The sequence below is a fragment of the Pipistrellus kuhlii genome, unplaced genomic scaffold, assembly GCF_014108245.1.
Source record: "Pipistrellus kuhlii isolate mPipKuh1 unplaced genomic scaffold, mPipKuh1.p scaffold_m20_p_5, whole genome shotgun sequence".
Taxonomy (NCBI): Eukaryota; Metazoa; Chordata; class Mammalia; order Chiroptera; family Vespertilionidae; genus Pipistrellus; species Pipistrellus kuhlii.
The window spans coordinates 1,130,583-1,157,222 of NW_023425551.1; the positions used below are offsets into that span (position 1 = coordinate 1,130,583).

The 26,640-nt window shown below is 55.0% G+C and overlaps 2 protein-coding genes and 1 long non-coding RNA gene across 15 annotated transcripts in view; 1 reads left to right on the forward strand and 2 right to left on the reverse strand.

The window, feature by feature from the left end:
- Window positions 1-11,655, reverse strand: part of SYNJ2 (synaptojanin 2) — a 76,917-nt gene extending 65,262 nt beyond the window's left edge. For 7 of the 10 annotated variants that reach the window (XM_045572838.1, XM_045572835.1, XM_036413459.2 and 4 more), the window contains exon 1: window positions 11,468-11,654. In XM_045572838.1, the coding sequence (XP_045428794.1) occupies window positions 11,468-11,588 (121 nt within the window). In that variant the 5' untranslated portion in view covers window positions 11,589-11,654. Of the gene's footprint in view, window positions 1-11,467 lie in introns of all 10 variants that reach the window. The other 3 variants (XM_045572837.1, XM_045572836.1, XM_036413461.2) reach the window with 2 other exon arrangements.
- Window positions 5,585-19,495, forward strand: LOC123651350. The gene is made up of 3 exons (XR_006739996.1): window positions 5,585-5,595; window positions 18,165-18,169; window positions 18,770-19,495. It is a non-coding gene; the product is annotated as an uncharacterized LOC123651350 (long non-coding RNA).
- Window positions 19,496-19,567: 72 nt separating this feature from the next.
- SNX9 (sorting nexin 9) overlaps window positions 19,568-26,640 on the reverse strand; it is a 61,464-nt gene continuing 54,391 nt past the window's right edge. For all 4 annotated transcript variants that reach the window (XM_045572845.1, XM_036413529.1, XM_045572846.1 and 1 more), the window contains 4 exons: window positions 25,723-25,812; window positions 23,930-24,044; window positions 22,151-22,242; window positions 19,568-19,684 (listed from right to left, as the gene is read on the reverse strand). In XM_045572845.1, the coding sequence (XP_045428801.1) occupies window positions 19,637-19,684; window positions 22,151-22,242; window positions 23,930-24,044; window positions 25,723-25,812 (345 nt within the window). In that variant the 3' untranslated portion in view covers window positions 19,568-19,636. The remainder of the gene's footprint in view (window positions 19,685-22,150; window positions 22,243-23,929; window positions 24,045-25,722; window positions 25,813-26,640) is intronic.

Sequence of the window (26,640 nt, forward strand, 5' to 3'; positions counted from 1 at the left end):
AATGGGCCAGTGCTCCCAGTCCCCAGGTCCAATGGGCCAGTGCTCCCCGCCCCCAGGTCCAATGGGCCAGTGCTCCCAGCCCCACGTTCAATGGGCCAGTGCTCCCCGCCCCCACGTCCAATGGGCCAGTGCTCCCAGCCCCAGCTCCAATGGGCCAGTGCTCCCCGCCCCCAGGTCCAATGGGCCAGTGCTCCCACCCCCATGTCCAATGGCCAGTGCTCCCACCCCCATGTCCAATGGCCAGTGCTCCCCGCCCCCACGTCCAATGGGCCAGTGCTCCCCGCCCCCAGGTCCAATGGGCCAGTGCCTCCCAGCCCCAGGTCCAATGGGCCAGTGCTCCCAGCCCCATGTCCAATGGGCCAGTGCTCCCAGCCCCCAGGTCCAATGGGCCAGTGCTCCCCGCCCCCAGGTCCAATGGGCCAGTGCCTCCAGCCCCCAGGTCCAATGGGCCAGTGCTCCCAGCCCCCAGGTCCAATGGGCCAGTGCCTCCAGCCCCAGGTCCAATGGGCCAGTGCTCCCAGCCGCTCCCTGTCAGCATCTCCTAGCCTCACTCACCTCTTCTCCCGCCGCTGTGCCGGTGTGTGTGTGTGTGTGTGTGTGTTTGTGTGTGTGTGTGTGTCCTGGAGTACTGACAGACAGATGCCAGGCGTGGCATCACTGCACACACAGCTACTTCAGGGTATGTCCCGAATTGTCTATGTACACACCTTACCCTCTGCACCCAAAGTCCTGAGAGCGTTCAGGAGGTGAGAAAGAGCCACAGGGGGACCCCTGGAGGCCCAGGAGAAAGGGGGTGAGCGCACTGAGGGCACACACCGTCCTCTACAGCCCCCACCTCACAGGTCGCTCCTCAGCTTTTCCTTCTGGGAGTGTTCTCTCCTAAGACAAAATCCTAATAAGCACTAAGGATTTTCCCAACAGCAAACTGAGCCTAGAGGGGGGTGCTTTGGAAGTCAGGCCCCCCGCCCAACACTCCATGGGGGAAGGGGAGCCTCTGCAGGCGACGGAATTTCCTGTAATCCCCACCTCTTGTACGCGGCCCTGTGTCATTGGCTCCTGTGCTGCAGGGGCACAAGCCCAGCTCTGTGGTTGAATTAAACATTTGTTACTTCCATGCCAGTCAGATAAAAGTCTTCGCCAGTCCTTCTCTGGGCAGCCTGCAGCCCACAGGGAGAATTGGGAAAAGTGTCTCGGAGCGGGAATGGCGGGGAGGGGGCACGGAAGGGGAATTCGTTCGCACTCACATCACAGCTGAAGGACCCCCCCCCTCGGCCCCCCCGAACTGGCACGGAGGCCTGGCCCTTGCCCTCTGACCCCATCACAGGCTCCCTGGGTGTCAATATGGTTAACTTCCTAATGAAAATGATACCTCTTCCCCCGCCAAAAAGCAGCAAACCTTAAAGAGAGAGATGACAGAGTTCTGATCAAAGTCCATTTATACGACCAGATAAAATTCTCAGTCCTCACCCAGAACAGTCTGGCTGGAGAAAGACGCAAGCGGCTGCTGGAAACCAAATCTTATTCAGCTGGGAAAGAGATGTTGACAGGAAGCCAGGAAGGCTGGTCAACAACCTCAATTGCTTTAAACCTTTAGTTGAGATTATGTTAAGTTGAAGCAGCTGTTAAGCCTCAATAAAAGGGGATGGCAGGGCCAGAGCAGTCGTAGTTCTCCCACTAGAGTTGGACTACCGCCTGGCCCCCCAAGTCGCCAAATTAAATTTCTTTAAGTCTCTTCATTTGTGTGCGGCCCTTCTCCAGAAGCTGAACCCTGAATTGGAACTCTTTCTACGCGGGTGTGGAAGAGAGTCCAATATCTGGCGCCCAACGTGGGCCATGAAAGAGAGTCCAATATCTGGCGCCTTCAACGCGGGACTTCTGGAGGAGAAGGTATTTTTCGCCTAGAGCGAAGGAGGTAAAATACACCGAGAAAAGGTGTGGAAAATTCACCAGAAAAAAGGTGAGGGAAAATTCACCAGAAAAAGGTGAGGGAAAATTCACCAGAAAAAGGTGAGGGAAAATTCACCAGAAAAAGGTGAGGGAAAATTCACCAGAAAAAGGTGAGGGAAGATTCACCAGAAAAAAGGTGAGGGAAATTCACCGCACTCAAAGCCCACGACCAGCTGCAGCGTCGCGAACTGTAAGCAGGGTGGGAACGTCTCTTTTCAGCCAGGCTAATGGGGAAGAATTCGGTTATAAAAATATAGAATACAACCCTTTGTTTCCTGAAGAAGGTACATTAGATCTTGAGTGTTTAGCAAAAGGTGGTAAAAAAAAATTTTTTTTTGAAGAAAAGGGGCTTAGCAGCAGGAAACAAGGCACCTCAGAAAAACTGTTTTACCATGGGGAATGCAGTATCTAGATTATTAGAGCCTTTTAGAGAGGCTGAGGAGGAAGCTCCTCACCAGCTTCCCTCTGCTCCTCCCAGAGAAGAGCAGGAAGAAAACTTGAAGGAATGGCCTTTATGGCCCCCTTCACCTCCATGTCCTAATCCTGGAAAAGGACATGAAAGAATTTAATCCCTTCCACTGTGTGGAAAGCCTCACTGGGAAGGCACTTGAGCATTCTATATTGGCCTTTCTTGCCTTATTTGCAAAGAGGGACCCTCTCGTCACAATAATTGCCCACAGCTGTTGCTTGAGTTTTCAGTTCATGCTGAGGTTAAAACCTCATGGTGGCTGGTACCATGGATCCGTCTCTCACACAATGGGGTGAGCTGGATCCTCCCTGGAGAAGAAACCTGGGTTCCCTAAGATCTGTGATCAATGCCGGAGCCCCGCCAGCAGGCGAGGGGATTCCAAGGCAGGTACTGGGCATGGAGGCCATAGGGGCATAGGCTACAAGGAGACAGAACTGAACCTCACATCACCCTGCTTGGCCCTGGAGGATGGCTGGTTAGCCAATGACGGGTAAGATTCCTCACGGGAGGGACAACCTAAGACAGGCACAGCCGCAGAGGGCCATCAGGAGAGGACCTGGGGGCCAACAGAGGTGGGGCACAGATCCTCACCCCCCCAACGCTGCAGAGGCTTGAACACTCGCCCTTTTGAGGGATGTCTCCTGCCCCATGGTTGCTTCACGCTTCCCATACCCAGCTCAGATTGGGACCCAGGCAACAAACAGATTTGGTCCAGCTCAGATTGAGACCCAGCTACAAACAAGAGACTTGGCACGGCTCTTATTGAGACCTAAGCAACAGAAAAGTGGCTGATGGCGACTGTCCTACATCTAAATCCAGCCTAAATCTATGAGTGCTCAGGGCTTTCTTAAGGATGCATATAATCTTTTCTATTAATATTTACAGAGTAAACTAAAAATGTTGTTAAAGTATTAAATTTGACAGTAAAATAGTCAAGTTTTCAAATTAATTTAAATTGGCTAAATGAAATGAGTTAATATTCAAGAAAATTTAATTGTACAACAGGCTGTTCCTAAAGTATTAACCAAAATTTCTATTGGTAGTCCATTTCATGGTAAAATTGTTTAACATACAATAAACCCTAAAGCAGTCATAGTTTTTGTACAAAAAATTAAAAGTTAAAAGTTATCAAAACAGCATTATAAAATTTTTCCAAAAGCCTCCTAATAATTAAATAGAAAAAGGGGGATAGTGGAAAATACCATGTAAAAAAAAAAAAATGTGTCCTGTAAGTAAACTACATCTAGAAAAATTTTTCTTCTTTTGAAAACCAATTTTTCAAAATCATTTGTAATGATAACAGTAAGACAGCCATGAAAAACACACATAGTACCAAAATAAGTCAAAGAAAAATTGTTTGGGCAAAAAATTAAAAGTATCCCAAGTAAAATTTATAGAAAAGATTCCTTTATTAATTTTGGTCGAGATATGTTTGTATATTTTCAGAAAACAACTCTAAGACCATGTGGATTCCTGCAACAGAGAAGAATTGACAGGAATACTCCAGCCATAAAGACAGGAGGAAAAACAGACCAGAGATGGAAGATGCATCGGGGGGTGGGGGGCAGAAGGAGGGTCACCCACATCTTCATGGGTAGCACGGGAAGGCCAGCAATGGGGCTGCAGAATGGAATTCCACGCTGGCGGACAGCGACGCCCAGGAATCAGAACCAGCTGAACAACTACCAGTGGGCGCGGTGTAGGCCAGTGGCCGGCAAACCGCGGCTTGCAAGCCACATGGGGCTCTTTGGCCCCTTGAGTGTGGCTCTTCCACAAAACACCACGGCCTGGGCGAGTCTGTTTACGTTTAAAAAATGTGGATCTCCAAAGAAATTTCAATCGTTGTCCTGTTGATGTTTGGCTCTGCTGTCTAATGAGTTTGTCGACCACTGCTGTATGCTATCTTAACAAATTCATACTTTGTCTCCCTAATTCAAACTCACATTGTTTTGACTTTTTACTTTTTTAGTTGTTGTTGATTATAGGTGAGGAGCAGAATGAAGGACAAAGATTCTCATGCATTTTAATTAATTCATAAGTGTCCAATTAAAAATGCATAGCACTGGTTTCCTAAGGTAAGTGCAGACTCAGAGCTGAGCCATCTTGGATTTTACATTGCCAGATCATTTCTCCTAAGATTCAAATTTCTGGGAAGGTGTGTGTGTGTGTGTGTGTGTGTGTGTGCGCGCGCGCGCGCGCGCGCGCGCGCGTCTCTGAGACCTTTTATTTTAATCATTTTTCATTTTTCAATTACAGTTGATGTGCATTATAAAGTTTCAGGTGCACAACATAGGGATTCAATGTTTATGTAACTTATGAAGCTATCAAATCAGTACCTGTCTGACACCATACACAGTTATTACAATCTTACTCGCTGCATCCCCTAAGCTGCATTTGACAACCTTTTGTATTTTGTAACTGCCAATTTGTACTTCTTAATCCTTATAATTTTAACTAGGTGTGTGGAGCATGGTGTTTCTTATTTGCCTGTGTTTAATGTTTACGTTTTTGTTCTTTTTAAGACACAAGATACCTCAAGAGTAGAGAGGCAATACGGGTTTCCTTCATTTGTTGTCTCGTTAGAATTCCGAGGCCTGGAGGGGTTCAGCCGATCCCCCCAGCACAGAGCCAGGATCCGGCGGGGACAGACAGGCGAGGAGGGCTTGGGGGGACACTCCGGGTGGGCCAGCCTGAGGAGGGGCGGTCTGCTTCTGAGCGGAGATCACTGCACCGAGCAGGAGTAAGTCAGCACAAGCGACAGCAGAAAGGCCGCGGCTGCTCAGCCGCCATGGCTCAGGGGCTGAGCATCGACCTATGAACCGGGAGGTCAGGGTTCGATTCCCGGTCAGGGCACAGGCCTGGGTTGCAGGCTCGATCCCCAGTGTGGGGCGTGCAGGAGGCAGCCGATCACGGATTCTATCTCATCATTGAAGTTTCTGTCTCTCTCTTTTCTCCCTTCCTCTCTGAATTAATAAAAATATATATTTTTTTAAAAGGATGAAAGGCAGCGTCCCACCGAGATGCGCACCTTAACTCTGGACCTGGGCAGGCGGCTGGACCATCAGTCCTGTGTGCACCCCCCACCTCCCCACCCCACCCCACGCCCCAGTCCCACAGGGAGACTCCGCTGCTTTACCAGTAAAGACAGGGAAAGCCCCTTCCATGTCTTAGCACCCGCTGTCCAGCAGCAGGAGGCCCTGACCGGCAGCGCAGGGCCACACTGACCAGGCACAGGAGGAGCGCGGGCTTGGCCTCAGGCAGCCATGGTTCCGGGAGCCCCGGAGGGGGGCGGGGCAGCTCGGGCAGGCCCAGCCTCGGGGAAGGAGGCACCAGAAGTGGCACAGAGGCCAGACCAGCACCAGGTGCCAGCTCCCATGACAGCACTGAGTCCTCTCTGGGAGAGTCCCACATCCTCAGGAAACCGCCTTAGATTCAAGTCTCTAATTTGTGTTTTGGAGCTGCTGCCACGAACTGGGCCACGGGAGGAGCTGCCCTGGCCCCCCACCCCCCACCCCATGACTGCGCTCAGAGTGGCTCCACCCACCCCAGTCATTAACGAACCAGGAAGCTGTCTACAAGCAGATGGCAACCCGCCAGCTTCCCATGCCAGCAGCACTGCCTGCTGCACCCCCACCCCGTCCCTGGACCTGGCCAAAGGCAGCACCTTCCAGCTGGGCCCTTTGTGCAGGGCCCACCTCAGGTGCAAAGCACCATGAGCCCACCCACTTGGCAGAGCCCCGCGCCCAGCCCCCAGGACAAGCGAACAGGGCGCCCAGCACGCGCTCCCTGAACCTCTGCCCCAGTCCAGGAGGCCTGCAGCGGACACCAGTCCCACACTCACCTGCTGACAGCCTCACAGGGGAGCCCTGTACCCCACAGGCCAAACTATGTTTAAGTCTGAGATCAAGCGAACAAACTCTCAAACAGAATACGTTCTAGTTTAGTTTGAGGAGACGCCCCATGAGGAACGGGAGGGCGGGGTCCAGAGTGCGGCCGGTGAGGGAGCGTCCAGCGCCCCCCAGCATCTCCACCGAGATCTCCGCTGTCCAGCTTCACACCATGCCGTGAGGGCCTTGTGCACACTCCTGAGGACCCTCACCCCGGTTCCTCCCACACCGGGGACCCTCACCGCACCCCTCCCCGGGCCCGGAGCGGACGGCCCCACTGCGCAGTCCACAGGGCCTGGGCAGAGACCGAGCAGCCAGAAGCCGGGGGCACGCTGGGTCAGGAGGCTCAGGGTCCTGCGAACCTGCAGTGTGGTCCAGACGGGGCGCATAAACACAGTGGCCGCGGCCCGCAGCCCCCTCTGCCCGCCGGTGAGAGTGCAGGGTGAGGGGGTGCGGGGGAGCCTTTCCCCGGCCTAGCAGCACAGGGCACCCCCCAGCCCAGCGAGGTCCCCCCAGGACTGTAGTCCTCTGGGCAGTAGCTTACTCTTCTCACATGACCACTTTGCTTTTAAAAACGTATCCCAGCTAAAACCTCAAGATCAATCCGCACCACCATTTCCACTGTTGGTCAGATCTGTCCAGTTCATCAGAACTTACACACACACACACACACACACACACACACACTCTAATGCAAGTTGGGGTGGGGGAGCCAAGCCACATTCTTGCTTGGCGTTGAACCAACTGAATTTTAGAAGACTCATTGCTCATAAAAAAGACGGATATGGCCCTAACCGGTTTGGCTGGGTAGATAGAGAGTCTGCGGACTGAAGTGTCCCAGGTTCAATTCTGGTCAAGGGCATGTACCCTGGTTGTGGGCACATTCCCAGTAGGGGGTGTGCAGGAGGCAGCTGATCAATGTTTCTCTCTCATCGATGTTTCTAATTCTCTATTCCTTTCCCTTCCTCTCTGTAAAAATAAATAAATAAATAAATAAAAATTTTAAAAAAGTCAGGCCTGGGTGACACAGATTCGAAATACACTGATAATTACCAAGGCGGAGGGACAGGCACACAACATTAATTTTCCTGCCACTTCTGTGCCTGTTTTTAAATTTTCACAACTAACGGTGAAAGCATCAACCAGGAGCCCCGTGGGATTCGGAATCACATTCCTGCCACGCGAACCCGACTGGCATTTCTGTAAACAATACGGTGAACGAACCTACAGCCGGGAGGGCCTGACCGGAGCCGGGCGGCCGGTGGCCGGGGCTGAGCTGTCCTTGCCAGATCCTGGAGCCTGCACCCGCCAGCCCGCCTGGGCTTCTCTTTTCCGAGACAAGAGGGATGGTGACCCGCTCAGGTGCCGGACCGAATAAACCGGGCCCAGAGCTCGGGGAACGGAGCGAGGCCACAGCTCCGAGGAAGCCGGCCTGGCCCCGGGGCCACAGGGCACAGCAGCTGGGAAACACGTCGTGTCACAGAGAAACCTGTCCCCCGAAGCTCCAGCTAATTCAGGGGCAACGCCCACTCACAATGAAGTCTCCCAAGCCCCTCCCCCCCCCCCCCTCCGCCTCCGCAGCAAGCCGGGCGGGCACACGCAGGGTTCGGGGGACCCCCCCCCCCGGGCTGTGTGGAGAACCCTGACCTTCGGAGCTTGGGGGCTGGCCCCAGGGTGGACGGGACCCCGGCCGGCAGGCACATTTCCCTGCGCCTGGTCCACACCGAGCCAGAGACGGAGACAAGGACAGCGAGTCCTTTCGGTCCCCCGGGCAAACAGGACACCGTCTGTGCCCTAGTTCTGGGGCCGCGGGGAGTTCTCCGCTGCACCAGAGAAGTCCCTGTCTCAATCAGGCCGCCACGGAAGCCTGACAAACACCTTGGAAACGGGAGCCCGGGCGGCAGGCTTTCCTGCCCCTGGGATTCCCGTTCTCAGGGACCCACACTGCAGACAGGGTCCGAGGATTCCTGCAGGCTTTCCTGCCCCTGGGATTCCCGTTCTCAGGGACCCACACTGCAGACAGGGTCCGAGGATTCCTGCAGGCTTTCCTGCCCCTGGGATTCCCGTTCTCAGGGACCCACACTGCAGACAGGGTCCGAGGATTCCTGCAGAAGCGGGAGCTGGGGCGTGTGCGTTCGGCGGCCCCCTCCGGCCGCCAGACCCCTGGGGCCGCCAGACCCCTGCTGCTGCCAGCTCCCTGTGGTCATGTTGGAACAGAGGGCTGGGCCCAGCAATCCACCGTCCGAGGGTCATTATCAATTTTTCCTAAATGCACAGCCCAGTTCAAGCAGCCGCTGTCTCCAGCCCTGCCTGGAAACACTGAGCAGCCCTGAGCCCCTTCCACAGAGAGGCCTTCCGAGATAGGGTGCTTTTGGGGTTCGGTGTGCTTGGAAGAGCTGTGCTTACGGGTGGCTGGCAGCTCCCCTGCCCCCCCTTCCTTGCCCCCCCAGCCCGCCTGCAGCTCCCCAGGAGAGCAGCAGCAGCAGCAGCATCGGCCAGAGCTGAGCCAGGGCCACCCTGTGGCCACAAGAATCACTACCCACATAGGAATAAGCCCCCACTCCCGGCCCCCTGGCCTCTCACGCCCACGGGGCAGACCCCTCACAGGGAGCCACAGCTGGAGTGAGGAAGGAAGCGGCCCCAGCCCTGCGCCTCATGGAGGGTGGTGGGCAGGGTCCCGCCGCCCTCGCTGCCAGCTGCCAGGTGTGCCGCCCCGCACACGAGCAGACAGGGCAGCCTTCTGAGGGAAACAAACGAAGGCATTCTTCACCTCGTCAGGGAAAGGAGAGCCAACAAGCTAGGAGCACAGGTAGAAGTTTCTAGTTGAGAGCCATTCTGGCTGCTCGGGGCATGGTTAGGATCCCTTAAAGTCTGAGCAAAGGGGGCTCTCACCGTCCCGAGGACCAGCAATACCTCCAAATGCCGCACTGCATTTATCATTTTTTTTAATTAAAACTTTAAATATGTTTTTATTGACTTTAGAGAGAGGGAGAGGGAGAGAGAGAGAAACATTAATGATGAGAATCATTGGCCAGCTGCCTCCTGCATGCCTCCTACTGGGGGATCGAGCCCACAACCCGGACACGTGCCCTGACCAGGTATCAAACTGTGACCTCCTGGTTCATAGGTTGACGCTCAACCACTGAGCCACACCAGCCAGACTCTATGCTGCTTTTTAAAAAAACAGTTGCACTTAATTTAAGAAAAACAGACTTTAAAAAGTCAGTATTCAGGCCAAGGTCTGCAGAAACATGAATGCAAGGGTAAGTGACAAATGGGGGCGGCACCAGAGTCCGGGACATGCCATTCCCTTCATCACACTCCCGGTTCCAGAACCCCCTGTACTGTAGTCACCAACGTAACGCATAGGGTGTCCCCCGAAGTGTAGACGCATAATCATACAGGCAGTGTTTATTAAAATAATAAACACTGGATAATCATACAGGCAGTGTTTATTAAAATAATAAACACTGGATAATCATACAGGCATGTTTATTAAAATGCATTTCATTTTCTAAATTGAGCTACCGGCTGCTAAGGTGTATATACATTTTGGAGGGACAACCTGCACATGTATGTCAGCCCCAATTTAATTTCCAAGCGGGAAGTATGCACATTACTTCCATTCATCATTTTTAAATCTTCACTTTGGAAAAAATAAAGTCCATCTTCCCCGAGGGGCTTCAGAGGAACTCAAACGCGTCTGCCTGTAGCTCAGGGGTGTCATTCGACCACAGGACGTTTTAATCTCGCTGACGAGGCAGCAGTGTCGTACCATGACTTTAATCTCTCGCCTCTGACAAATGCGGCGTGAAGTGGACATCTAACATGGAACGGAAATTTCTGTGGTTTTCGCACAAGACCTTCGCCAATGACCAAACTTGGACTTTTCAGGACCGAGCACAAACCGGAGTAACCTGGTCAGAGTTTAATCCACCAGGTTTAATCGCTGCACATGTATGGTTCTGACAAAACTGGAGCGATGGAAAACAAGCCCATAACTCTGCTGATGAAGGCACTGGGGAGGCGGGACCAGATGAGACAGTCCTTCCAAGACGCGGACCCTAACGGAAGCACCGATGCCCGCAAATGTGAAGAAAAGACTGGAGACTTTATAAAGTACCACGGAAGCCAGGGCACTGGCCACCCGCCACCTCAGGGGCTGGCGGCCACCCTGTCCAGCTACGAACCAGGGGAGGTGGAACAGCTGGAAGTCAGCGGGAGCCTGGGCTCCAGCTTCCCAGTTCACAGCTGAACAGCCCTACCTGTCCTCCCTCTTTGGCGCTACCCAGCCTCCCGCAGAGCAAGGCACCAGGGCCCGTGAGCCCGGAATGGCCACGCGGAGTCAGGTACAGACCTGCCACTCGGGCAGGCAGGCGTCTTAGCCTCAGTTTACGCATCTGTAACACGGGGGTAATGACGGCTCTTTTGTTCAGAGACCGGATGGGCTCTAACGTCCTTGGCACAGTGCGAGGCTAAGACTTCCTGGAGCCCTCTGTCTGTCACACACCAGCCCGGCCTCTGCCTCTAAAACACCCCCAGGAGAGGTGGCATCAGGGGTGGGCCTGCCTCCCCGTGCCGGGCCTGGCAGCACTGCCGCCTCCCCGCCCAAGGCGCCAGCGGCGGGCCGGAGGCAGACCGGGAGGAGGCCACTGGGATGGCCCCGGAGCGGAGCGGGTGAGGGGGGCAGGCGGACTCCCTCATGGGGTCCCCAGGAGCGGAGCCCACCCCGCTGCGCCCAGCGGCTCAGAGGCGGCCCGGGCTGCTCCGTCTGTGTCACGGGGATGGTCCCAGCCCCGGGAGTGAAGCTGGATCACAAACCAAGGGTTTCACCGCCGGGCACCTGGCCCCGCGGACCCCGGGAGCCCGCACCCAGGCCGGCGCGGGGCGGCCAAGGCCGGCGGCTTTCCCGGAACCGAACCCGCGCCGGAGCGCACCGGGCCGGCTGCGGCTCCCGAGGCGCCGAGGGCACGGCCCGGCCAGCAGTGTCCGGCGTCCCGTCCCCGCCCCCGCGCCCGCCATTCAAACCCGCCAGTCCCCCCCCACCGATGCCTGCGGGCGGGTCACGGGGAGGCCCGGGTCTCCCAGCCTCCGCAGGTGCGGGGCGCCCACCCGCCGGCGGGAGAGGGGGCGCCCGGCCCGGCCCGGCCCCGCGGGCACTCACCGAGCGTGGCCACCGTGCCGGCTTCGAAGAGCAGCCCGTCCCCGCGGCCGCGCGCCTCCAGCAGGACGCTGCCCCCCGCCTCGGGCCGCCCGAGCAGCCGCAGCCCCTTGCTCAGGGCCATGGCGCCGCCGCCGCTGCCGCCCGCCCGCCCGCCGGGCCGCCACGCGCCCGCCCGCCCCGCTGCCACTTGCGGGAGTTTCACTTCGAGGAGCTCCCGCCCCCGCCAGCAGGCTCCGCCCCGCCAACAGGCTCCGCCCACTGCCCGCCCCTCCGGCTCCGCCCCTCAAACAGACCCCGCCCCTCAGATTCCGCCTCCGCCTCCCAGCCCCGCAGGCCCCGCCCCTCCCCCGCAGGCCCCGCCCCACCCCGCCCCCGGCAGCTTGGCAGGTGAGGGGCGCGGCCGCCTCCGGCCCCTGGCCCCGCCCCCAGCCCCGCCGGCCCCGCCCCGCATCTCAGGCCCCGCCCCCGCCCCGTCCCCGGCCGCCGGGCAGGTGAGGGGCGCGGCCGCCGCCGTCTCCGGCCCCGCCCCAGGCCCCGCCCACCGCCCACAGGCCCCGTCCCGCAGGTCTCGCCCCGCCAGCAGGCTCCGCCCCGCCTCACAGGCTCCGCCCCGCCCCGTCCCCGGCCGCCGGGCAGGTGAGGGGCGCGGCGCCGCCGCCTCCGGCCCCGCTCGCCGGCGCTGCGCTCCCCGCCCCCTCGGCGGGAGGCCGGCCCCAGGCGGGATCGGGATCGGGGCGATCAGAGCGGTCGCGGGGGGTGGGGGGTGGGGCTCCCACGGGGCGGCGGAGGGAGATTCCGTACATTCCTGGGCGCCGGGGCCGGAGGAGCGGACGTCGATCCCGCGGCCTTTTATGGGCAGCCCGGCGGGCGCTGCGGCGGGAGCCCCGGCTGCGCCTCCCTGTCCTCCCCTCGGGCGGCGGCCCCGGCTCCCTGCGGCCGCTCTGCCTCAGCTGCCCGCGGGGAAGCGGTTCACCGGAACCTGCCCGCTGGGCCGGGTGAGGCTGCGCGGTGAGCGGACCCCGATGGACACGCTGCCTGTGCTCCTTCCCAGGGAGGTCACGGGTGCTGTCCTGGAGGGACTGAGGTCTGTCTCTAGGCCTGCCAATATGTGAGCTTGACCTCCCGCCTGCCTTCCGCACCTCCCAGGACCTGCCCTCCCATCCCACCCCTTCCAGGGTGGGTGCAGGGGCTTGGGAGGGGGGCAGTCAGAGGAGTTAGGGACTGAAAGCTCAGGGTAAGGAGCAGGCACTACTGGGAGGTGCAGGAGGAGGGCCTTCCCCTCCACCTTGCCAACACTGCCCCCCTCTGTTAACTAACCCCCTACCCCATCCGACTTCAGGGCAGAGGCACAGCTCACCTGCACAGACACCAGCACCTAACGGAGCCGGCCCACTGAGGACTGGCCGGCCCAGGGCGACCCAGAAGCTGAGAAAAGCGGAGCCCCACACACTGGTGTCCTTATTCATGATTTAATAGCATCTCAACAATAACTATTAATATCATCAGATATCCAATGAGTGCTCACATAACTGTCATAAGGTGCTTCCCACAGTTTGTGATTCACACAGTCAGCCCCTTTTCTCCTTTTTAAAATATATTTTATTGTTTTTTTACAGAGAGGACGGGAGAGTTTAGAAACATTGATGAGAATCATTGATCAGCCGCCTCCTGCACACTCCCCACTGGGGATGTGCCCGCAACCAAGGTACATGCCCTTAACTGGGAATCGAACCTGGGACCTTTCAGTCCGCAGGCCGACGCTCTATCCATTGAGCCAAACCTGTTTCAGCCCCTTTTCATAGGCAGGTTTCCTCCATCTCTGTTTCCTCGGCCATCTGCTTGTGGAAAACTAGTTGCGTGCCACATGCCTCAGCCACGGCGTTTGCTGAGCGTGTCCCGAGGTGCGTATGCCTCTGATGTCCCCTGGCCATGCAGCAGCCACCGTCACCCATGCTGCCGCCGTCCTCCCACAGCTCCGCCTGTCCGTCACTCCTTCCCCGGGAACTCAAACTCCCCACCTCCCGAGAGCAACACACAGAACCTGTGGGGAGGGTTCTGTTCCTTCATTTGCTCGTGTTCAAACAAGGGCTGTTTCCACCTCAGTGATTGTTCTCTGACTCCCTCCGACGGCGACCAGTTGGCTAGCTGAGCGGAAGCACATCTGCTGTGTCCCCCTCCAGGGCGGCAAACTCATCAGCCCACAGAGCCAAATATCAATAGTGCAACGATTGACATTTCTTTGGAGAGCCACATTTTTTAAACTTAAACTTCTTCTAACGCCACTTCTTCAAAATAGACATGCCCAGGCCGTGGTATTTTGTGGAAGAGCCACTCTCAAGGGGCCAGAGAGCCGCATGGGGCTTGCAAGCCGCAGTTTGCCGACCACGGGCCTTGCCTATGCTCGGTGCTCCCACGTGACGCGGCCCCCGTGGTCTCTGACGACTCCTTGCCTTCCGGTGCGGCAGCAGCAGGCTCCTCTGGCACATGTTCTGCTCCTCAGCCTGCAGTGAATTGTTTCTCCAAGAAGTCCTGATGGTTTTAGTGGGAAAGGACTCTCAGGACCACAGCCGGGTGTTAAGCAGCTGGGAATCTGAACCTCGAGCTTACCTGCCGGTGACTCCCGGACAGTGTGGGTTCGGCTCGTCATCTGACGGCAGGAAGACCGGCACCAGGTCTCCGGGCCTCTGCTTCCCCCAGTGCCTGCTCCCTCCCACGTGCTGGGACCCTGTCCCTCCTCCCTCCCAAAGACTTAGTTCCTCCTCTCTCCCCCTGTCCCCCACCACCCGTCTCCCTCCCTCCTGGGCGTTCCCAGCAGGGCCCCATGGGAGAGAGGGGACCCTCCCTCCACCCACATCACCCCTCACTGGGGCTTCTCAGAGATCAGGAACTTACGTGAAGCCCCTCTGCAAGATGGCGGGCGCCCTGGCACTGTTAGGGGCGTTACACACACACACACACACACACACACACACACACACACACGTGACTGGACTTAGGGCCTCGGGTGACATCACTGGGGATGGACAGGCTCACTTGACTTTCTCACCACCCACCTGAAGCAGCAGAGCCCGCAGGATTGTGACCTCTCAGAACTGCGCAGGAGCCTGACCCCAGTGAAACCACCCTGCCCACACCCCCGCCCCCTCCACTGCCCCCACCACCTCCACCTCCATCGCCCCCACCACCCCCTCTGCCGCCCCCTCCACCGCCCCCCCTGCCCCCTCCACCATCCTCTCCCCCACCCCCTGGCCTGAAGCTCAGAGCTGGAGACCCCCAGCCCTCACACGTGCCTCTTTGCCCCGGTGCCCAGGCTCCGTGCCCCTCCTGGCCACAACACAGCCACAGGGAGAGGAGGCGGTGGACTGAGAGCAAACGCCGCAGCAGCTGTAAGAATACCACAGCTTTCTCGCCGATCTCAAGCTGTGTGACTCTTTTAATCTCAAAACTGAGCTACATCCACGTGAGACGTCACGAAAATAACTAAAAAGTGACCTGCCGGGGTTTGGCAAGCAAAGGGGCTGCCGCGGCCCTCACTCGGCCTCCTCCGGGCGGGCAGGAGTGTCTCTCAGGGGGGACGGGTTGGCCTGTAAAACACCCGCACTTGTGTTTTAAGGATGATGTAAGAGAAAGGGCTTTGTGCGTTAAAAACCCGCGACCAGCCGCCTCCAGCCAGCAGCGTCCGTGACAGAGAAGTTTCCACACGAATTCCTTCCTGCGGGCACGCAGCAGACCGCCCGCACGCCTTTCTGTGGACCATCGGGCTGACTCCGCCAGCTTTCTCCACCTCCGGAAGGCCGGCTCCTGATCAGCGGCATAAGCCTCCCGCCTCTCAGGGCCAGCACTCTCCCGGAAGTGGTGAGAGCACACACCACTCTCTCTGCCCTCTCCCTTCACTCTTAATCACTCGCCCACTCTGTCCAGAACCTCCCTCCCCCAGGCCAGACTCCCCCGGAGCCACAGGGCCTCAGCTCTGGAGGGAAACGGGCCTTTCAGAAGAAGGACATCCCTTTCTCCTCCAGGCCCAGCTCCCCCCTCTCCCCCAGACCCCCAACCCCCTTCCCTTCCTCCTCACCCCTCTGGGTGAGCAGAGCTCCGGGGCTGTCCTTCCCGCAGCTGTTCCGAGCGGGAAGAGCCCCAGGTGCTTGTGGCAGTGACCACACCGACTAAAGCTCTGGGTCTCCTCCAGACGGCTGAGCTGGGCCGTCAGCTGGAGACTGACTTCGCATCCACTTGTGAAATCCGCCACCTACCCTCCCCCAACCCACCTCTCAGGACATCCCTGTGGTCAGATGCTCCAAAGAAAGAGAAGCAATCACCAGAGAAAGAGCAGGATGCCAGTGGTGAAAGGAGAGACGGCAGTCTGGGCGGGTGAGGAACCCCCTCTGAGGCCCCGGACCTGTAAGAGGGGGACGGCAGATACCCTTTCCCCAGAGAAACTGTAAAATACACACACGAGTCATTGGCCTGAAGTCGCATGTGACTCACTGACACACACACCAGTGCTGCCGGGACCCTGGCCAAGAATTCCTGTTTCAGAGGCGAGTGAGCAGCAGCTGAGGACAGGATCCCTCTGAGGAGGGGCTGGGGACGTGATCTTAACGGCAAACACATTTCCCAGGACACGCACAGCTAACAGCTGCAAAGGGAGGGGTGGGGGGTGAAGCACGCATCCCCCCCCCTCAGCCCGAGGAGAACGTTTCCCTCGCGGGTGGGTCACGGAGTCCCCATCCACGCTCCCCGGCGTTCCCTCCTGCCTGGGTGTGCGCTGAGGGAGAACCGGCCTCCCGAACGGCGATGGTGTGGCCCATCTGGAAGGCATTAAACACACCCACAGGAGGACGCAAGCTCACAAAAACGGCCCACCGCGGTAAACATTTGTTTGCTGTGCTTCCTCTGTGGGTTGATGGTTTTCCAGAGGGCACACTGCCAAATGCTCCTGCTTCGCCCAGGCAGCGGATGTCCAGACCCACCGGTTGGGGGCCCAGGGGAACGCACCCGCTGACTCAGCAGCGGGAGGGACCCCAGCTGTCCGGACAGGCTGCTCCGGCTCCAGGCCGGGCTCCACGTGGCAGGAGCTGGCTGTGGCGCCAGCAGCTCGCCAGGCCCCCCTCTCCTGGGTGTTGGCTCAGTGTTCTCAGCTGAGCCTCTTCCTTTTTTTTTTTGGTTTAAGTTGATGTTAGCCAATTTACACAGGTGCAGGAATGCACGAGAATTACCACTACCCAACAAGAGTTCGCTACATACAGTTTATTTTTTAACTAGAGGCCCGTGCATGGAAATTCGTGCACTGGAGGAGGGTTCCTCAGCCCGACCTGCACTCCCTTGCAGTCTGGGAGCCCTCGGGGATGTCCAACTGATGGCTTAGGCCCAGCGGGGAGGGGGCCTAAGCCGTCAGTCGGACATTCTTAGCCCTGCTGAGTTTTTCCATATAAAAGTATCACAGGTTCAAGCCGACACCTCTCGCCGTTGGCTGTCACTGTGCCGGGAGGCTCTGCCCTCCAAGCTGGGACTTGCACGTGGCCACCAGAGGACTGGGTCTTCTCATTAGTCCCAGTCTTGAACCTGTGCAGATGCTGTGGCCCCTCTCCACACAGCACCCTCCCAGCTAGTCAACGTCATTCCAAACAAGGACCACTGAGAGACACTGCACAGAGGGGGCTTAACGCAGTGTGGGGTACCGGGTTAGATCCTCCCATAGAAAGAAAAGGGCTATTAGTGAAAGACAAGGGAACACAAGTCTATAGTCCAGTCCAAGCACTGCACCGGCGTTCACTTGTGAGCTGTGACAGCCCCGGGTTATGGAAGCTGTGACCAACAGGAGAGACTAGCTATGCAGACCTGTGGGCAGGAACCCTGTACCCACGATGCAATTGTGGGGTCAACTTAGAGTGACTGCAAAGGAAAACTTCTATATGGGAAAACAGATTAACAGGTGCTGCCCCTCATCAACCATTGGGGTAGGGTGGAAAATGGTCCCCTTCTCTTTATTTTCATTGTTGTGTTTAGTAAGGATTCCAGTACCTAATACCTGGCAGGCACTGTTCTTAGTCCTCCAGCAGACAGAGATAAGCGTTTAGGGTGAGCACAGCGGGTAGGATTTGCCGCGGAGTGCACAGGAGAGAAGGAGAGATCAGATGTGAGAGAGACACATGGACACAGTTCAGATCTGCCGGGTGTCCTCTAGGAACACTGGCTGAACATGGTTCCATGCACTCATCAGAGGAAACCACGTAAGCACAGGGACTGAACCCCCAGAAACCAACAGGCCTGAGGCTTGGCAGCCACTAGCCAAGGAGCAGACATCCCATCACATTCCGGGGCAGGGCTTGGGACAGGCATCGTTAGCAGGGTGCAGGCCCTTCCTCTGGTCTGCAGCCCGAGGGAGCCGCTGACCATGCACACCCAGCTGTCCTCCCCCGGAGCTGGGCTGGCCTGGAGCTCTGCCCTGCCAGGCGACCGTGTCCAGCCTCACCTCACTCGATGGCTGCTGAGGGAGTCCATCTCTGCTGCTGGTCAGTTTGAGATCCGCGAGGGTAAGTAGTAAGAAGAGGATGTTGTATTTGCCTGGGTCACATCGGCTCTTCAGCTCAGCTCCAGGAGAAAGGTGCCCGGAGCAGCAGCGGGGTTGGTGGATGGACGTGTGGCGGATGGACGTGGGGCACCTGTGATTGCCCAGCGGGCCATGAAGGCTGCCCAGGTTCCGTGAAGAAGTGGCTTAAATGCCCGGCCCACCCCTTCCTTCCCGCCTCCCCTGGGGCACCATGTTCTCAGCAGATGGCCACAAGAAGCCATTTTTAAAAAATCACACAATAACACCAGAAAGTGTTTTGAAAAATGGTTTGAGAATTTACTGTACAGGTTTTTTAAACAATTTATTTATATGTTTGTTTCTACATGCTCTACATTTGTGTAAAACATTTATACATATTCTTTACAATTTGTACATATATTAAATGGCTATATCATAAACACTGTTCTATGAGATCTTATAAAAGAAAAATCAAGGGAAATTACTTATAAAACATTAACAAAAACCCGTGACACTAAAGAACAAGAAGTTCTCATTCATGTCCATCTGATTTCCTCTTATTTTTTGGTTTCATTTCATTCATGCAGCCCGACAGTCCATTTTCTGTAACAGCGTGGTTAGGACAGAGCGAGAGCCGTGCAGAGATCACGGAGTGAGTAAGGCAAGAGGGCAGACGGGACGCGTCCGCAGGAAGACAGTGTGCGCGCTCAGACCCGCAGGGATGTCTGTGGCTCTGCTTGGCTTATGCCGGGCACTGAAGTGCCAGTGACCAGGCTGCCACCCTCGCAGCCGCTAAGCTTTTCCCCCACTTGGGGGGAGGGGGCGGCCAGGTAACTGTTTTCATCTGTCCGGTAATACCAACTGGCCCACCGTCTGCACCCAAACCAAGTAAGTGGCCAGTCCTCTCTCACTTCTCATCACGTCTGACTGGGCAGCAAGAAGCCCGAGGATGGGTGTGTCTCGCCCCTGACCAGGAGGGGCGCAGGGGTCAGCGCAGGGGTCAGCAGTCAGAGCCCTGGGGAACGCCCCCAATGGGCCCCACGTGTCTTCCCCGAGTGGAGCTGGGCCTGCTGAGGAAGGTCGTGCAGGAGAGAACGCCCTCCTGCTGGGGGCGGCATCGCCACAGGCACAGCCTGCCAGCCCGCGGCCCCACAGCCCCTCGGCCTCCTTTCCTGAAAACGCCAGCACTGAGGCATGAATCTGTCAGTGAAAGGCATGTGGATCTTCCTAAACAGACAGGAGTTCCAAGGCATTGAAAAGAATTATAAAAATATATACATATTTTTTTTATTCTGGCATATTCCATATTTTTAAGAAAGCAATTAGTAACCATCTGGCCTTGGGTAAGAACTGGACGATTGTGGGCTTAAAAATTACAAATTTATGTAAAATATAAGTGGGGAAACCTCTAATTTTCCATTCAAAGTTCTGGTAATTTTAAATACTTTCCAAAAATAGAGACAATCTCCAGCGGTTTAAACAATGGCTGTAGAAATGAAGAGAAGGCATAGGCCTGACGCCTGAGGTCAGAAGTCGGTGTAGTCTTGCACTCTTTCTCTCGGGCCGAGTCGGGGTGAGGGGGTTGGACTGCATGCCCCAGGTCGGGGACGCACTGGGAGTTTCTTCCTGCTCCGCTCCGCCTACATCACTGGGAAGCGGCCGAGGGCCTGCCTCAGCTTTTCTGCAATCTGGTGGAAAGAGAAGGTCTGAGATAGCACGGCCACACAGCTGCACAGGGACCCATTATTTCCAGCTCCTCTGAGTTAACACTGTAACAATTCCAGCCTCTTGGGTCTATGCACCCAGGCTCTCCCCCGCTGGTGTGGGAGAGACCTTCTCAGAGGCGGACCAGATGCTCCCAGGGAAGTGGATGCTCCTCCGAGAGCCTCCCTACCTCCATCCCCTTCCCTTCCAGTGAGGCCCCAGGATCCCTCCACCTCTGAGCTCCTAAGACCTAGCCAAGGGGCTCTCCACGTGCTCGCACCCCTCTGCTACCACCTTCAACAGAAAGCCACTGCTATCCCTCAGGGATGGCATGCCTATGTCTCCCCCAAGGACACACACTCCTGAAGACAGAGGTTTCAGTCATCCTGGGACCCTGAGCATTTGCAGTAAGTATAACACTGAAGAAATGGTTGCTTCGTGAACAAATATGCACATTTTAATAACTATGTTAGACTTAATAAAGTTTCTTTTATATTGTATATATATGTATATGTATATATATATACATGTGTATATGTGTGTGTTGTGTATCCTACCTAATAAAAGAGTAATATGCAAAATTAACCATCACTCCACTACACTCACCAGCCAATCAGAGCGAGCATGCAAATTAACTCCAACCAACATGGCTGCCGCCACAAAGAGCAGGAGGGAGGCTTGGATTTCCCCAGCAATGGAGGAAGCCAAGCTTTCCACACACCCTGGTGGGCCCAGGCCTCCACTCAAGGGTACAAAGCTTTAATTATAGAAGGTAATAAATTCCAACAGAAATGGCAGCAGCCATGAGCTGGAAAAGCAGGAGGCTAGGGTTTTCCCGCACAATGGAGGAAGCCAAGCTTCAGCAGCCCTGGCCGGCTCAGGCCTTCACTCCAGACTATAAAGTTTCAATTATAGAAGATACATAAATTCCAACAGAAAAGGCTGCCGCCACTGAGCGAGCAGGAGGCTTGGCTCTGCTCCAGGCTACAAAGTTTCAATTGTATCAGATAAATAAACCCAGATAACAGGGCCTCTGCTTGGGTCACCAGGGGATGTGGCCGGCCTGTAAACCACCACTGGCCCCTCTCCCAGGCCACTCCACACCCCAAGGAAACCCCTATCCTGATCCGGGACACCCTTCAGGGCAAACCAGCTGGCCCCCACCCATGCACTAGGCCTCCATCCTATCTAATAAAAGGATAATATGCAAATTGACCATCACTCCAACACACAATATGGCTGCCCCCATGTGGTCAAAGATCTTGCCCCTATGTGGACACAAGATGGCTAGCAGGGAAGGGCAGTTGGGAGGGACCAGGCCTGCAAGGGAGGGCAATTGAAGGCGATCAATCCAGCAGGGGAGGGCAGTTAGGGGTGACCAGGCCGGCAGAGGAGGGAAGCTGGAGGCAAACGGGCTGGCAGGGGAGCAGTTAGACATCAATCAGGCTGGCATGGGAGTGGTTAGGGGGTGATCAGGCTGGCAGGCAGAAGAGGTTAGGGGCAATCAGGAAGGCAGGCAGGTGAGCAGTTGGGAATCAGCAGTCCTGGATTGTGAGAGGTATGTCTGACTGCCCGTTTAGGAGGGATCGGGCCTAAATGGGCAGTCGGACATTCCTCGAGGGGGTGCAGGCTGGATTGAAGGACAATCACCGCACGCTCTAATGTGTTTGTATGTATGTAAATGTATGTGTATGTGTATGTGTATGTATATGTGTATGTGTATGTGTATGTGCATATGTAAGTAATATACTTCTGGGCGGTGTCTAGTCCAAAGACCACACACGCATGGATTGAGCTTGGAGCCTGCCTACTAAAGCCCTGGACAACCTGACATGACACCGTGGAACGGTGGAAGACTGAGAACATGGCGGCCGGCACACGGACAATGATAAAGTGGCAGTGCTTGTCTTCAGGTGGCCGACTTCTCGTTTCCATGCGGGAGCCTGGCTCTCTGGTGAACAATGGGTCAGAGAGTACAAAACTGCGCTCTCACTGGTTTCTGAATGAAGTAGTTACGGCCTCGCTCTCTTTAATTTCCTCTCTGTGGTCCCCTGGTGCACTGAGACCTCAGTCACAAACAGAGGCCGCCTGTGGTGCCCGAGTGGTGCCAGGCTCCTTCCCCGGCTGAGCCCACTGGGCGGCAGGGTGACCTCATCCATTCAGCAGTGTTCCCTGCGCACAGAGAGGCAGTGAGGGAGGGAAGGACCACACAATAGGGTCTTCTCGGCACCTCCCCGCTGGCACCCGTTCCCCCTTCTTCAAAAGAAAACCTTTATATTAACCAGTGTTACTAAAACCGGAAAGGCAGGGGTAATTAAAAGATTAAACTAAACCCTAGGAAATATTTAGCCTCTTTGGGTTTAATACTTAGGATTAAAAAATACAAGCAGATTAACTTAATGCAGAGTGAGTGACCTCTGCACAGACAGTGGGGTGAGAGGGTGACTTACCGTTTCATAGAACTGTACCTGCTGCTCCAGGTACAGACGGATGACGCTGTTGTAGTCATAGATCCGGTTACTGTGGAAGTGATTCATCTCCGCTACAACCAAAACCAGCACACCAGTCAGTCCCCGACTGCACACGGGCCTGGCCTCTCTGCTCCGCTGGGCTCCTCGCCAGCCAGGTTCTCAGCGCAGTGCCAGCTCCCTTTACAGAGACTAGAAAAACCACTGGACAGCCAAGGCAAACACTTCCGAGGAGACGGAGGACTCTGTTGATTTGTGTATTCTCTGCAGGTGCCTGCAGTTGCGAAGGTCAGGTGTGTTTACGGGGACCTAGCCAGGCACCGATGGGCCCTCTGCACCTGATCCTTAATGGGGCGTCACTGCCCGCGCACCGCTGTCCCCTCCTCACAACGAGTCTCTCGGCACCACCCCTCCCCCCACTGCCACCACTGCCGCCACCGAGGCTTCCTCACCACAGCTGCTGCTCGCCTTTCCCTTCCACTCCCGGCCCAGAGAGCCAACTGCTGGCATCAACGCCTACAAAAAGCTGCCTGTTCTGACCTCTATGCTATCTGAAGCTCTTCGTTTATCTATTGGATAAGCTCAAAGACAAGTACAACACCAAATTCCCTATTTCAAACCCCTGAGCACCCAAATCTGCAGGGCGGCTTCCCATCTCCGCTCTGGCTGCCCAGAGCTGGCAATCTCTCCTACACCTCCTCCCACGAACCCCTCGCCCCGAGTGCCCCTTGGAGGGCCGGCCGGCGGTGCTGTCCCCGCCCCGGCACACCTTCCTCGGGTCCTCCAACTTCACCCACAAGCCGTGGTCTCCGGCCGTGGTCGAGCCAATGCTGCCCTCCAAGGTGTACACGTCACCAGCAAGCCCTTCTTCTCCTGTGAGCACTTTTTCTCTCAAAACCTTTTCATGGCTTTGTATTGCCCACACCCAGTCCAGACTCCTCTGCCTGGCTTTCAAGGCTCTCCACAATCACCAACGCTCATTCCCCAATCACCTACAAATATGTTTTAGCCCCAAAGGCCGAGGGCATCATTGCGCACTATTGTGTACGCTTCTGTTTGTGCTAGACGCACATGTGTCAAACACGAGGCCCGCGGGCCAAATCCGTCCTGCCAGGCCTTGCAATGTGGCCCGCACCGCGCTGTCATCACTGCACTCTGCTGCGTTTCCATCACAATGACAGTTTATGACTGTTCAGTAAACCATTCGGCCCGCGATTTAGGCTGGATTTTAGATTTTGGCCCCTTCTCTGATTGAGTTCGACACCCCTATGCTAGAGCATCCGTGTCTCCTCCTTTCCCATGAATATTCTATCTGTCCACCAAACAGGACAAACCTGTTTCCTGCTCCTAGGAGAACACTCAACCACGTAAAAAGCAGTGAACTCTTCCTTTCACTAAGAGTCCACTGTGCCCAACTGCTACCTCCAAATGCCTTTACACACCATGGTCCTCGGCCACGGAGGCTCCAGGCTGCTAACAGCTGAGCGTGGGAATTGGACAGAGCATTAGGAAGGTGCTGATTTTAAGGCTGGAAAAGGCACCTTCAATGACCCTAAGATAGAATAAAAATGTGCAAGTTTAATCAAACCGTCACTCATAGCCACGTCAGTTTTCATCAACACTGGGGTCCTGTGACCAAGTGGCTTATGAGGATGTTCCAAACCAGCCTGACTTCACCGCGGTTCCCATTGGGTTTCTCTCCGGAGAAACCCGGAAACAGCAGCTCTGCTGGGAAACCAGCCCCCTGCTCAGACTCCTCACCTTGCAACGCGTAAGACATGGTGCCGACGCGCTTCACCATGTTCTGTTTGTCCTGGGGGCTGATCTTGCTAGTTGCAACCAGTTTATCACTTTCTTTCACTTTTTCTATTGCTGCCTGTGAAACAGAGAAGTGAAATGGCATCAGTAAAACAAAGCTGAAAGCATCAGTCCTCAGTTTAAAATATAACCAAGCAACCACTTCTTTTACAATGAATGACTTAATGTTGAACTGGACAAGGTTGCTACAAGGTGACATAGGAAAGCACTACACACGACTCCTTCAAGTCACCTGCAAGCCACGGTAACTGTTCGTGGAAGGTGTCACTGAGCTGTGACTGGGTTTTATGCTGCGGGCAAGCAGGAAGCCCGGAGCACTCATTTCCGGAGCCTCCGTGGGCCACCGCAGGTCAGGCAGCGCCCAGCAGGAGGCAGGGTGCCTGGGCACTCGGGGAGGACGGGCTTGGGGTGCATGCACAGCGCTCCCTGCGCTCAGGGGAGGACTGACGGGCTGGTGCTAAGCGAGCACTGAGTCCATTTTAAATTAATATCCGATGGAAGGAGCCGAAGAAGCTGCTGAACACCTCACGGCGCGCGTTACTCAGAGCCGCCTGGAAAGACCTCCTCGCTCACGGGTAAATTCGGCTTCGTGCCTAGAACTCTCACTCAGTGGGATACATCCTCCAACAAGCTAACGGACCTGAGTTATTTACTGAGATTGTAATTTTACTTTTCTTCAGTTTTACTGGAATGCAATGACACGCAGCATTGCATTAGCTTAAGATGTGCAACACAATGACCTGTTACATGTGTCTATCTGAAGTGATCATCACAGTGAGTCTAGTTAACATCCATCTCCCTCACAGAATTACACATATTCTTCCTTATGATGAGATCTTTTTCCTTATATTAATATTTAAGATCTACTCTCCCAGCAGTTCTGGTTACATATTTGAAGGAAACAAAATCACTCCCCCAGAGACACAACACTCACAGGTCACTGGGGCACGATTTAAAACAGCCAAGATACAGAACAACTAAGTGTCCATCAACGGATGAATGGATCAGGAAAATGCTCTGAGATTTATATTAAGTTACCTAAGTTGCACACAACTTCTTATTTACGTATGCAATCTCTTCCTACTTCAATTATAGTAGTGAAGCCAAATGCTAAAATGGTCCCGTCCAGCCTTCGTAGTTTCCTAACAAACCCGCACAGCACTGTGTCCCGAGTCCCACGGCTGTAAGATACCCTAAGTTTGAGGTAATACAGATTTTGAAAGAGATAAAAATTAACCAGAAACAAAATCTGAGTATACCCTAAGTCAATTTTTAAATTTAGTTTAAAAATACTTTTGATGGGAATTATATACTTTCCTTTTTATACTATGTATAAACATATAATGCAAACACTGACCCTGTGAATTTTAACTAGAAAACTTGCGGTCATTTCCTGCGCCAGGGCAGGGTCTTTGAGCACTTGCCCAGCAGCTGACAAGGTCTCACTGGTAAGAGAGGACCATTCCTGTTACTGTCTTGGATTTCAAACATCAAGATACCTAACTACATGCATAAAGATTTCATATGTTTAGTTCCTTCAAAATAATATTGTTTTTTAATAACAAAAGAAACAACTGCTCTTATATCCAAACATGTGATGGGGACCTTGCTAGTTAAGCCCGAAGGACTTCCGGGGGTCCCAGAAAGCTTCCCGCCTCAGGAGGGGGAGAGGTGGGGCCGGTGCCTGCAGCTCCCCATTCACCCCCCGTCTGCTGTCAACTTCCAGATCCAGTTACCTTGTGGGCGCCAATAATGTCAGGGAAGCAGCCAAGGAATCCTTTATATTCATGATTACATTCCATCAGGAAATGGAGGTCTTTCTTTGGCTGTAACAAGACACAAGTTGGTTGTTACTAGCAGAGGAATCCGGACAAACAAGGAAAAGAAAACACCTAGCTGAGGACAATATTAGCCAAATCCCCCAGGTACTCATCAAGTTATTGAGTGCTTACGCATTCAGCTTAGTTTTCCTACAAGAAAATAACCCCAGAGTCCTATATCCTCTACCACAGGTTGTAAAGAAAATATGACACATCAGATAATATTGTAGTTGGGTCCAAAATACAACATCATGAGGAAAATAATGTTAGGACTATATGTTTACATACAGGGAAATAAGATGTTAGAGTTTAATGTCTAAATTTTAGCAGAAAATGTAAAAATATTATTAGAAAGTCTAGTAATCATTGTAAGTGGCAACTTTAACATTTTCTATTTTTCTGAATTATGATTTTTTTAATAGCTATGTCATGCACAGTTCTAAAAATCAATCTTTTTTACAGGCAGCAGAGAGTAACTAATGACATGAGTGTGTGTCCACAGACACCTGTGTATATACACGTTAAAAAGCTATCTGAAAAAAATGTTTAAATTCAGGGATTTGAAACAACTTAGATGACCATGTCCTTGGAGGCACGTGTTCCAGTTATCTGCGAGAGGAGCGACTCCAGTCCACGCCGCTCTGTGCCGAGGACGAGGACGGCTGGTGTTGGGACTGGAGCGGGAGCTTCGCCTCATTAGCGTTGAGTCCTGAGCTCCCTGTGAGCGAGCTCCTCCCAAGGTTGGTGCCTCCACCGCCACTTTCCCGAAGGGGGAACCGAGGCAAGTGAGAGTCCAAAGGGGACTTGAGCAGTGCTCTTCCTGCACACACTGAC